Source organism: Eutrema salsugineum, unplaced genomic scaffold (assembly GCF_000478725.1).
Source record: "Eutrema salsugineum unplaced genomic scaffold, Eutsalg1_0 scaffold_10, whole genome shotgun sequence".
Lineage (NCBI taxonomy): Eukaryota > Viridiplantae > Streptophyta > Magnoliopsida > Brassicales > Brassicaceae > Eutrema > Eutrema salsugineum.
The window spans coordinates 2,016,250-2,029,525 of NW_006256908.1; the positions used below are offsets into that span (position 1 = coordinate 2,016,250).

At 34.4% G+C, this 13,276-nt stretch overlaps 1 protein-coding gene and 2 pseudogenes across 1 annotated transcript; all 3 read left to right on the top strand.

The window, feature by feature from the left end:
- The first annotated feature begins 1,107 nt into the window (after positions 1 to 1,107).
- On the top strand, positions 1,108 to 2,530 carry LOC112081437 (annotated as a pseudogene).
- On the top strand, positions 2,339 to 4,739 carry LOC112081438 (annotated as a pseudogene).
- Positions 4,740 to 6,726: 1,987 nt separating this feature from the next.
- Positions 6,727 to 8,867, top strand: LOC18026632. Its single transcript, XM_006409693.2, has 5 exons — positions 6,727 to 7,000; positions 7,282 to 7,388; positions 7,467 to 7,941; positions 8,035 to 8,153; positions 8,541 to 8,867. Exons 1-5 carry the CDS (start codon positions 6,785 to 6,787, stop codon positions 8,740 to 8,742), a joined length of 1,119 nt encoding a protein of 372 aa, XP_006409756.2. The 5' UTR covers positions 6,727 to 6,784; the 3' UTR covers positions 8,743 to 8,867.
- The last annotated feature ends 4,409 nt before the right edge of the window (positions 8,868 to 13,276 follow it).

Consider the following 13,276-nt stretch of genomic DNA (forward strand, 5'->3'; position numbering starts at 1 on the left):
ATATAAAATGTTATGCTTTTTTTTTTAACAATTCACATACCAAATTGGATTGAATATACTTGATGATGCAATTATAATATTAATATGAACAATTATTTATATATTATTTTTTATTATTTACCAAAAGAAATCATTAATATTATGATTCATATTCAAAAAAAAAAACCTATTTTCAAAAGAAGTATAATTATGATAAAACAACAATTCAAAACTGAAAACAATAGAATATTAAGAATAGTTCCAACAAATCAGCTTTGGTGAAGCCATAACGTAAATATACAAAATAAAATCTTCAATAGTCTATTTTGTTTTGAAGATCTGTAATGTAGAGATTTATTCTTGTTTTAAAGTAAAAATTATGATCTAAATATTAAAATTAGAATAAGTTTTATTTAAGTTAAATTAGTCATTTATATGTAACTAAGTGTATTTTAATAAAAAAAATTAACAAATGATGTACTTTTCAAAATATAAACCAATTTTTGTTTTCTCAAATTTTCTCTATTTTTCAAGATATTTAAAAAAAAAATCTGTGTTTTTTATTTTTTGGTGTTAGTTATATACATTGGCCGTTAGTAAAAAAATTAAATTAAATATAAATATTATTATTAAAACAAGAAAAATAATTATTTAGAAATATATAATATTAGTTTTTAAAACCCTTAAACTAATGTTTGGATTTTATTAAATGTAGATGTGTTGGATAATCGGTCGCGCAACACGAATTTCTCTAGACAAACAAGATCAATTTGTTCAGTTGACATTTCAACTCCTCCCACAAAAACAACTGTTAGGGTAAATAATGCATTATCTTGTTTTTCAATTATATATTTATTATATATACTATCATAAGTAACAACGTAATTTAAAAAAAATTGTAGAACAAAGAAAAATACAAATGGTCCAATATACAAGAAAAAACACTAATTCAATTATTTAACGAAGCAATTGCTATGGATAATTATACTCTCAAAAATGTTTCGGCTGCTGGTAGAGAGTATATGGTTCAAAAGTTTAATTGAGCATTCAATTTGAATATAACGTATGTATTCTTCCAAAACAAGCGTGCTGTAATTCAAAAAAAGATACAAGAGATGGAAGGCTCTTATGAATTATACCGGTATCTCGGTTGATCCTGAAACATCCATGATATATGCATCTGAAGAATGCTGGAAGGAACATGAATTCGTAAGTACAATTTAATCCTTCTAATAACGAAAAATATGTATTCAACTTATGGAAACAAGAAAAATTATGATTCTGAAATTTTTAGGGATGCATATTAACAAAAAGTTTTAACCGACAGCCACCAGAATTTTAGGATGTGATGGTAAAATGTCTTGTATTATATGATGTTTGCTCACAATCTCAACACGTTTCATGGCAAAGAAGAGAAGAATTAATCAACGAAGATGCACTTAATGAAGAATGCTTTGAGGACTCAGACATCAACAGCGGTGATATGCAACAAACACAAGTTCCTGAGACACAAGATGAAGAAGAAGTTTATCGTGTAACCATTGACGACGATACATGCCATTCGAATAAATATAGAAGTGAACCAGTCCAAAATTCTGCTCGTAGAGGCCAACGAGGGAGGGTCAATTTGCGGTCTAACGTTAGACAAGAGATTAATTCACAAAGTTAGGTGGAAGATCACGGATTTCTGTTTCGAGTGGTTCACGAGGAGGTCGTAGAAGACAATCATTCGAGACAACCATACAAGAACCATTGTTGGATATATATACAGAGTTTCAACGACAAAGTTTGCAATAACTTCGTCCAGGTGCTTGTGACCAAGCTGACTACGAAATATTCCTTGCGCTAAAAATTCCAAAAGGCACTAAATTTTACTGGGTATGCCTTAATACATTGAAAGAGTAAATATTTTAGCGTAAGTATTTCATTGATATAGCGGAAGACATAGACGAGGATAAGCTACAGCTGCTAGAAGCTATGACAAGTGTTTCACGGAACAACCAAGATGTGCCAAAACAGTTAAGTTCCGGCCAATCATTTGGAAGTCCAAATTCAGGAGGGTTATCATCTGGTAGTCCATCTTCCGGAGGGAAAAATTCAAGAGGGTTACGGCCCTCCAACTTTCAACATTGGGGTACACCACAAAATGCTCAACAATGGGGTTCACCTCAAGCGTGTCTACAATGGAGCACAGCACCAAATGCACAACAATGGGGCACACCAGCAAATGCGCAACAATGGGGCAACCCCAAATGCTCAACAATGGGGGCTTTCACTGAACTTTCAACCTTGGGTTTCCCCATCGAACTTTCACGTAAGAGGTGAGACACAAGACTTTCAACAAGGCAGCTTATCAGAAATGACTCCAGTCAATGTTCAATATGGATTTTCAGTTGGAGGTCAAGTAGGAAGTACGAAAACTAACGAATAAGAAACTTCAGGAGCTTTACCAAACGCTCAACCAACAACATCATGCGGTCTTGATTTCACAAATTATGTTGAAACTGGATATCAAGTACCTAGATCAGGAGATATATTTAATATATGGAGTACCCCACAAGAAATAAACACAAATGTAAACGAAGGTCGTCAAAATTGTTCAGAAGATGAAGATTAGTCTGTAACAATTGAGTTTCAATATTCTCGTTTATAAAATGAAATATTTTATATTTTTTATTTCAACTTTTTGTGTAATGTTTTAATTTAAATTTATATTTTCTAATGATTTTTTTTTTCATGTTTAAAATTTCAGGCTTTTCGTTTATGTCAGTTACGATCACAAGGCATCCACAACCTAAGTTACAAAGAGAGAATTGAATTGTGGAATTTGAAAAATGAGCAATTTACGGAGTTAATAAATCAGCTAAGTTTGAATTACTATCATCAAAATTTTAAAAGAGCATCAGACCTAACAGACAGAGGTTTGGGATGGACAAATATTTGGCCTCGGCTAAAACAAGATGCTAGGGTATGTCCTCAATTACTACGAATGTCAAGGCCATGTTTTATAATGTTATGTGATACGTACAGACAAATTACGGTCTTAAACCAAGGTTAAATATGAGCATTGAAGAAAGCGTGACTATATTTTTATGGATATATGGACAAAAAGAAATTCAAAAAGATGTTGTTTTGAGAGCATCTCCAACCCTGCTCCATTTTCTACTGCAAACTCCATTTTGGAGTAAATTTCACTCCAACCCTACTCTATTTTTTACTGCAAAATGGAGAAAAAATAGAGATTGCTCCATAATTTGCAGAAATACTTTCTTATTTATAACCTAAACCTTAAAATATTAAATCTTTATAATTTTATACCTCTTATCAACACAGCAAGCAACATTCTCGACATTATATATGGCTATATGCATTTTCTTTTTTCAGATATCCACCTAATATTTGTGTGACACATACCACTTTGAATTTTATATATATGTAATTAAAAAATGGTCTTCATGTATATATATATATGACTATCGGTTAAATAATTAATTTTTTATTTTATAATTCATGTTTATAAGATTTTTTGACAAGATTATAGGACTTTAATAGTTTAAAAAAATATATAATAGACAATCATAAATATTTTAATATATTTTTATTTCAAAAGATTACAACTTAAAATAAACTGAAAAATACACAACAAGTTGATGATGACAATATCAGGTTCAAAGAGTTTCTCGGTCGATTTAGAAAAATCAAAGATAACGAAGCTCATTTTTCATTTCGGAATGCATTAATTGATCATTTGTAGGAAAAATTTCGTAATTATGATTTTTAAATTTCCTAAGTGTTATGATATTATGTATTTTTTTTATTTATTAAAATTTATTATGTTTTTATGATTTTATGTAATTTTCTTTATTTAATAAATATTTAGTTTTACTAAATTCGTAAATTATAAATATTTTAGATAAAATAAAATAAATGGGTTATTTTGTAACTTTTAAAAGTTATAGGTTATTAAAAGTAAAAGAAAAAATAGAATCTATTAGGAATAATCTTTTTTGAAGTCAAAAATGGAGTCATGCATTGGAGCAAAACACAACTCTATTTTGGAGTTACTCCAATTTGGAATATAAAATGGAGATTTACATTGGAGATGGTCTGAGACTTGGTCAAAATCAAGAAACTGTGCAAAGAAAATTTATTGAAGTTCTTAGGACTACTGAATTACTGTCATGTGGTAATATTAAAACTCCAACAAGAGAAGACCTAGACTGAGTTCCTGAAAGACTTATACAAGATCGAAGATACTGCCATATTTCTGTGGATTTGTTGGAGCTATGGATGGGACTCATGTATGCGTAAAAGTGAAACCAGAATTATAAGAAATGTATTGGGATCGAGATGATAATCCATCTTTGAACATCATGGCAATATGTGATTTGAATATGTTATTCACATATATTTGGAATGGAGCACCAGGATCATGCCATGATACATCGTTTTGAAAATGGTATGAGTTCCTTTTGCCGCCACCAGAGAAGTATTATCTCATTGATTCTGGTTATCTAAACAGACAAGGATTTTTTGCTCCATATAGATCATCACGAAACAGAGTTGTGAGATATCATATGGCTCGGTTCAGTTCTAGTCCTGTTCCTAAGAAAAAACAAGAACTTTTTAATCGAAATCATGCATCTATGTGTTCTGTTATCGAGAGAAATTTTGGATGTTGGAAGAAAAAATGTAGAATTGTTAAAGAATTTCCAGGATATCGTATTAAAATCCTAAAGAGAGTAATAATGGCTACATAGGATTAAATAATTTTATCAAAATTTCATATTTCACAGATCCAAATTTTGCAAATACAATGACAGAGACGGAAATGAACAATATAGATTCTGAATACGATTAAATGACATTGAAGGAGCAGAGGCAACTGATGGACACTATATGGAGCAAATAAGAGACATAATTGCAGATATGTTGTAAAATCAAAATATTTGATGATTGTTTTTATTGTATTGTACTTATGGTTTAATCTTGTTTAGCATTATTTGTATCGCAATAAATAAAATTTTATTTGAAATAAAATTTGAATATTTGAAGTTCATAAATATGTAAATTTGTTTTTTTGTTGATCAAAAATAATAATTTAATTATAATTATACAAATTATTATATACTTTTCTAATATATTTATCTATACTCTGTAATCTGCTCCGCTGTAATTTTGTTCACCATTCAAACATTTTATTTTGGACCACAAGCTGTTTTTTCACTAATCAAACATTATTCTGTATCGTTTATTATATATTAACTGCATTTCTCCCGCAAATATATTTTCCCGCACGTACCGCAGTTATACCGTACCATATTCTTAATCCAAAAAATGCAAATGTATGTAAATAATTGTGATTGGTGTCAATATGTGGATTTAAGTTACTTTTTCAAAAAACATTTTATTACTATATCACCATTCATAGCTTTAGACAATCTTAAACCCAGATCTATGCCTCATGTATTAAAAATTAGGCAAATGCCTACAACCACCAAAAATATTATAAGATGAGAGGGCCACATTTTTTTTTGTAGAGATTACCCTTATATGTAAATTTAATTTAATAAATATGGTTGAAATCTAGTTTGAGAAAACCATAACACTTAAGTTATTATTATCACTTTTATTGTTATGAAAAATTTATGCATACAGTAATATTTAGTAAAGTTAATAACAAACAAAGGAATACAAGAAAAAAAATAGCTATTATAAATAACTGAAAGAAACAAACACATAATAATATGTTTTAAAATTTCTTTATTTTTGGTTATGTTATCAATATTATGGAAGATTGTTTTAGATAATATTATTACTTTTATATTTTTGTTAAATAAAAAAGGTTATATTTTTTTAAACTTGCTTTAAGCCACCGTAAGTGTAAGTACGGCACTTCTCCAATCCTATTCCATTTTCACTTCCAAGTATATTTTTCTCCAACCCTAGTCTATTTCCACCTTCAAAATGAAGATATGAACAGTATGACTTTATATATGGAGTGACACTATTCATCTTCTCCATTTTAGAATAGATTTTATTATTTTATATTTTGATCATTCAGCTATTATATGTTATCATTTAATTCTTAAACAAAAATTTTATTATTTTTAACACATAATTTTATTATAAATTATAAAACTAGTTATTTAGATAAGAAAAACATAAAAAAAAAAACAATCATAACATATATATAAACAGAAAATACAATGACAAAATAATTTTCAAATTAAAATTACATAAAAATAGAAAATACAATAACAAATTAACTTGAAAATACATAAAAATAGATAAAACACAATAACATATTAGTAATCTGGTAAACCATTTCTGGATACACTAAGCTCATTAAAATATTGTTCAAATGAAGTAGCTGGAGGAATAATTTCTTCATATTTTTAATTTTATTGAATATAATCAACAAAATAAAGTTATTTGATTCATTTTATAAGTTTGACAAACAAAAAAGTATAACTACAAAAAACGATATAGAATGATACCGTCTGCAACCACAAACGTTTGCAGAAATAAGTTTTTAGATTTCAGCGATATAAAACGATAATGAGAAGTATGAAGTTATTTCTATGATTGTTATCAAACGCCACTAACTACTATCAATCGTTATGTTTACGGGTGATAACAAATGAACCAATCAACACCTAAATTGATAAATCGGAAACGCAAACGCGCACTAAACCATAAGTGGCAACAGCGTTTAGGGCACTTTTATCGAACCTTTGAAAAAGATAAAAGTCAAAAACAGTTGACCACTCTCTCTTCCGCCTTTAATCGAAATCGGACGAAAATGGGAAAACGCGACAAGAAACCAAATCGGCGTCGCCACAAAGGAGAGTTCTCGAACGACGGCGAAGATTTCTACGATCAACACCCTCCGGCTGCTGCCTCCGTAGACGAAGATGAAGAAAACTCTGAGGAAGAAGAAGAAGAAAACGAGGAAAACGACGAGCTTCAGCCATCGGATTTGCCCTCGAAGTTCCTTCTCTACCAACAATCGGTTCAGGTAAAATAATTAGCAACTCGCGACTCTCTTTGTTTTGCCCTTTTAGGTTCCTGAGATTACATCGACTGCTTTGGTTAGACTGTTTAGACATTAGTTCTCTTGCGTTTATGTTTTTGTCTGCTTTGGAGTTAAATCTCTTCCAGTGAAGAGAATAATATTTAGGATGTGATGGGTCATTGAGTTTATGGAACTAAGAAAGTTAGTTTTTTTGCGTTCTCTGTATCTCTTACAGAATGAAGCATTAAGCTTTGAATTACTGTATTATGTGTGTTTTGGTGCAGTCACCAAAAGGAGACATAAGCTACTTGCAGAAGTTCTTTTTGATGTATGTGGGTGGAAGGCAGCCTCTCCATTTCCAAGAAGATTTCTGTGGAACTGCTCTTTTAAGGTAACTAAACATGCGTCACTAGATACGTATATTTTGCTTCACTAAATAGGTACGAAATGATTTGATTGTTTGGGATAGTGCGGAGTGGCTGAAGACTGACACAAGAAGGACTGCTATAGGGCTAGATTTTGACCTTGAGGCACTAGAATGGTGCATGGATAACAACATAAGTAAGCTTGGTGCTGACGGGTATTCAAGAATGTCGCTTTTCCATGGTAATGTCTTGGCCCCTGATGAGGCTAAGCTAGTGAAATCCGAATCACACGAGCTGATACAGAACATCAGCTTGGATGATGGGGATAGTGAAGATTTGGTTGATCCTTGTGCTGAATCGTTAGAGAAAGATGGACCTGATTCATTACCGAAGAGGGATATAGTGTGTGCTTTCAATTTTAGTTGCTGTTGTCTCCACAAACGCTCGGAGTTGGTTTTGTACTTCAAGAATGCACGTAAAGCTTTGTCAAAGAGAGGCGGTATTTTCGTGATGGATCTATATGGAGGTGCTTCTGCTGAGGGACAGTTGAAGCTTCAACGGAAATTCCCAAGTTTCACGGTAAAAATGTTAAATTCTTATCCTTTATCTGGTAAAAGTGCGTGTCAGAGCCAGAGTAACCGTACTAACGACTATTCAAATATCTTTTGGCAGTATACATGGGAGCAGGCTGAGTTTGACATTGTAAGCCGCAAGACAAGGATCAGTCTGCATTATCACCTTCAGAAGCAGAACAGGAAGATTCGCCATGCTTTTTCATATAGCTGGAGACTGTAAGTGGCCTCTACTCTCCGCTTCCAGATCCATTCTTTCTGCAATGTTGTACAAGCCTTAAGAGAATCTTACATTAGCATAGTTATATACTTGTAGAGGGCTTGCTTAGCTTTTCAAGGATGATGTTTCATCTGTCATGTTAGGTTCCTGCATTCCTAGCTTTTATTGTTGGTTTGGATGAGTTAGGTATCTTGTAGTGCAGCCGATTCGGATCATCATGTTAGTGAGTTGTCCTTGTGTTGGTGGATCATGTAACCGATATTTAACGTTATATTGAGATTTTTGCTTTCCTTAACAATAGATTTATACGGTTCTTGCACTATTGAACATGAAACCTATGATTCACGTTTAAGTTCCTCAGAAGTCTTGAGTTCATGTGTGTGTAGGTGGTCATTGCCGGAGATAAAGGACTGTATGGAGGAAGCAGGGTTTAGATCAGTCCATTTTTGGCTCAGAGAAATGCCAGACGCTTCTGAAATGCGTAGAACAGATGGGTTTGGTGCGGGACGTGATATCAAGTACGAAGAAGTCAAGAGCTTTCCACAGTGCGATGCTTGGAATGCTTACATTGTTGCGGTTAGTCTCTAAGTTTTGTGTACCAAACAAAACCTTTATGGTTTGAGTCCTTAACCGAATCCATAGCCGTTTTGGAAACTATGCGTAGAGAATCAATCAGTTATGCAACTCTACTTTAAGCCTTTTTAAATCAGATTCTCTATTCCGCGTTGGTTTTTACTTTTTAGTTCTGTCACACACACTGATTTACTTTTAGTTATGCACCAATAATCAAGGAGAAGTTGGGGTATATTCTAGGCCTGGAGTTTCGATTAACCGAACCTACCTGGTCCGTTTTTTTGGTTTTTTGGTAAATCTGGTAATTAAAATCTTACCAAAATTAACCGAAAATGTTACGGCTCGGTTTGGTTATTGGTTAGTTCGGTTTTTCTAAATTTTACCAAAACTAATCAAAATTTCGATTTTTGTGTCGAAATTCGGTTATAATTGGATAATTTCGGCTAATTTGCTTAATCTGTTTTGGTTTGGTTATTTGGTATATTTAAAATTTCGTAATTTTTTTTTTCGACAAACAATTCCATTAATATCAAAATACGATTACAAAGTCGGTACACAAAACTTTTGAAAAAAAAATTATTATATAAGCAATATATGCGCCATATGTTAAGAATGACACAACATGTAAAGTGAATTTCTAAAGTGAATTTAAATGCTTTCCAAAGTAAAGTTATACTCGTTAACGAATAGTTAAATTCATTATTTTCTTTTTTCGTATTTTTGTTTTCTATGTTAATTGTGTGTTTGATTAGTAATTCTTGGCTAAATCTTATAATTACGCACCTCATGATAAAACTCAATACTTATGTTGTATGAAGTTTTGTTTCCACAAATGGATACCAAAGCTTTCATATCCAAATCTTTCTATTAGGGTTTAGCTTTGACTATGTCACCTCGTCATCGACAACAAGTTAAGAAGAAATGAAAAATGATAACCTCCACAACACTAAATCTGGAGAGAATCATTATCCAACATTTAGATGTCACCAAAGAGATCTAAACCAGAGCGGTGATGAAATAGATGTCAAAGAAATTGGTTTCTATAATATTGGAAAAATAAATTGCCCAAAAAATTGCAAATAACAAGAAATGTGGTGAATTAAATTGAAAACGAAAAGAAAAAAGGAAAAATCGGTGGTCGAAGCTGTCGCCCGAAAAAGGATGTAGTACGCCGATTCGTGGAGGAAGGAGAGAACGGTTTTTTTTATTTTTAAATTTTTGTATAATTTGTATAAGATGTTTCTGACAAAAAAAAATTAAAAGAACCAATCGGTTTGGTATTGCAGAACCAATCTGAACTGATAACCGACCCTAATTTTGAAAGCTGTGGATCGGTTTAAACCTCTAAACCGAATGGAAACGAAAGACAGAAAAGTTCGATTTAGGTTGGTACGGTTCCCAGATTCGGTTAAAAATTTCTGGCTAAGTATATTTTGTTGGTGTCAATCCGGTTCATTTCATCAAAAGCCCCGAAGGAACGTCGACACCTTCCGAAATCGATGACGGTTTGAAGCGGTTTTACGACGGTTCTCTTGCCGTTATCTCCATCTCCGTAGTGGGGATCGTGCTCCACTTCGATGTCGTTCTCTTCACTAACTCCCAATTGTCTGGAATTTATAAATTATGTAAGTGGCCTCCTGATCCTCATTACGTTTTTATTCGTTTACTCTCTTTACTGGTTAAACTTCGAAATCAATCAGAGAAATTCCAAATGGCTGAAAACTTAAGAAGAGCAATTCAGGACATTAACCTTGGGGTTAATGATGAGCCGGTGCCACTTCCTCCCGAAATATGCAATGCTGCTGCAACAGCGAACCAATTCTGTTTATTGGGTCGCTCTCTCATGCCAGGGAAACAAAACCTACGCAGAATTGTGGCCGTGTTACCCAGAAATTGGGGATTGTCGGGAATCATTTCTGGGCGTATTGTGGAACGACGTCGGTTCCAATTTGTCTTCCCGTCAGAAGATCTGATGCAATCTGTCATCAACCGAGGACCATGGGCTTTCAATGATCGAATGCTAATTCTCCGCCGTTGGAGCCCGGAGATGAATGATTTCAACCTCATTCATATCCCATTCTGGGTCCAGATCCGAGGTATCCCTCTACAATTCCTCACACAAGGGGTTATCGAACACATCGGGAAGATACTGAGTGGCGAAGATGTAATAGAAGTGGAGTTCAACCCAGAAGTTGCCCCAATGGTGGAGTTCGTCCGTGTCAAAGTCAACTGGAATGTCGATAACCCTCTCCGTTTCCAGAAGAACTTCCAATTCTCACCGGGGGTCAGCACCTTACTCAAATTCCGATATGAGCGACTAAGGGGTTTTTGCGACATCTGTGGGATGATGACACATGACTCGGGGCAGTGTGTAGTTGAAGATCATGACCCAGAGGATCCACATGATGATAATGACGATGCACAAGATGAGCCGGAAGGACAAGAAGAGGAAATGCAGGAACCAAACCAACAGAATCCAGAAGTTAATTCAGAAGATGAAGAAATGAACCCAGGGAATCAGGAAATGGAGGCCGTACAGGCGGATAACGAAGTGGATAATGATGAATTGTACGATGAGCAGGGGGAATTGGTGGGTTTTGAAGACTACGAACTACCCATGGTGAAGAAACATGGCAGGAAGGAAGTTCTGCGTCGCCGCCGGTTCGTGGAAAACCTGTTAGAGGAATGGAACAATGGGAACCCATCAATGCTGAGGGCTTTCACTCCAGTACCAGAAACTTATACGACGAATGATGGAAGTAACGACGACATAGAGGTTCAACAATATGGAAGTTTCTTCACTGGTGACTCGGTATCCTTTTCTGAGGATGGCTCCGCTACTAAGTCATCAGGTAAAAGACCTCTGATCTCAGAAAAGGTTACAGATGGTGTGGATGCTTTTGATGCAGGGTATTTGGTTAAGCGACCACGACTGAACATGACACCAGTGGACAAGTTTGTGGATGGAGAAAGACAAAGGGTTGACGATGAAAACTCTCTCCTCAAGCTGCAGTTTGATTATGGCGAGAATGATGAAGATACGGATGAAGCCACTACACAACACGGAGGCGCGGTGGGCCCGAATCCACCACCGGTCCAATGAGAGCTCAGGTGTGGAACTGTAGAGGCTTAGGATAGCGCCTCACAGTTCGACGTCTGAAGGAGATGCAGAAGCTGTATCATCCGGACTTGCTGTTCCTCATTGAGACGAAGCAAAATGACGACTACGTTCGTGATATCGGGGTTTATTTGGGGTTTCATGATATGTGTATTGTAGGTCCTCAGGGGTTAAGTGGGGGATTAGTAGTTTATTGGAAGCAACATGTTTCAGTTCAATGTATTTCCGCAGATGCAAGACTCATCGATCTTCTTATTGAATATAAGTCTTTTCAGTTTTACTTGTCTTGCATTTACGGTGACCCTGTTCCAAAAATGAGACATCATCTATGGGAAAAGCTACAAAGATTAGCCGTGTCAAGGGTTGGGCCTTGGATGATGTTTGGTGATTTTAATGAAATCACTAAACAATCAGAAAAGAGAGGAGGAAGAATCCGAAATCCAAACAGTTATGCTGATTTTAACACGATGATGAAAGTATGTGATATGACAGATCTCAAGCATAAGGGTAACGAATTCAGTTGGGTGGGAAAGAGAAGGAAAGAGGTTATCGAATGCTGTCTTGACCGAGTTATTGTGAATACAACCTGGAAATCACTCTATCCAGAATCAGAATCCGAATTTTTGGAACTTGCAGAATCTGATCATCGACCAGTTGTGGTATCAATCGAGTATGAACCACGTATACGAAAGGGGCTTTTTCGATATGACAAAAGACTATTTGCACATGAAGGATTCGCAGAAGTTGTAAGAGATCACTGGCATACTCCAACAAGCATGAACATTAAAGTATCAAAGAAGCTAAAAGAATGCAGGAGAGCAATGGCTCAATGGAAAAGGAGAAACAGAACAAATGCTGCAGAAAGAATACAAATAATTCGTTTGCAGATAGATCAAGCTATTCGAGATAATACCATTACCTCAGAAGAAATACATCAAATGCGGAGAGATCTAAATAACGCCTATCGGGATGAGGAAGAGTTTTGGAAACTAAAGAGCAGAAATTCATGGCTAAAAGTTGGAGATAGGAATACAAGGTTTTTTCATGGCCTAACTAAAGCACGTAAATCGCATTATTGCATTAAACAGATTGAGGACGATCATGGGATTATTCATCGCCGTGATGAAGCCATTGCAATAGTAGCTCAAGAATATTTTCAACAACTGTTTTCATCTTCCAACCCAACACCACTTGATCAAGTTTTTGAGGATATACAACAGAAGGTAACGGAAGAGATGAACCAGTTTTTGACTAAACCAATCACTGATCAGGAGATCAAGAATGCTGTTTTCCTAATCGGTTCAGATAAAGCATCTGGCCATGATGGATATTCTGCGGCTTTTTATCAACAATTCTGGCAAGATATTGGACCAGATATATGCAGTATGGTTCGCAGGTTTTTTGAAAATGGTGAGATGGAAGAGCAGATGA

Excerpts from the sequence above, each read along its gene's own strand:
- LOC18026632 (XM_006409693.2), top strand. The coding sequence starts at position 6,785 with ATGGGAAAACGCGACAAGAAACCAAATCGGCGTCGCCACAAAGGAGAG. Across the intron at positions 7,389-7,466 it reads TGTGGAACTGCTCTTTTAAG|TGCGGAGTGGCTGAAGACTG; the intron begins GTAACTAAACAT and ends TGTTTGGGATAG. Across the intron at positions 7,942-8,034 it reads GGAAATTCCCAAGTTTCACG|TATACATGGGAGCAGGCTGA; the intron begins GTAAAAATGTTA and ends ATCTTTTGGCAG.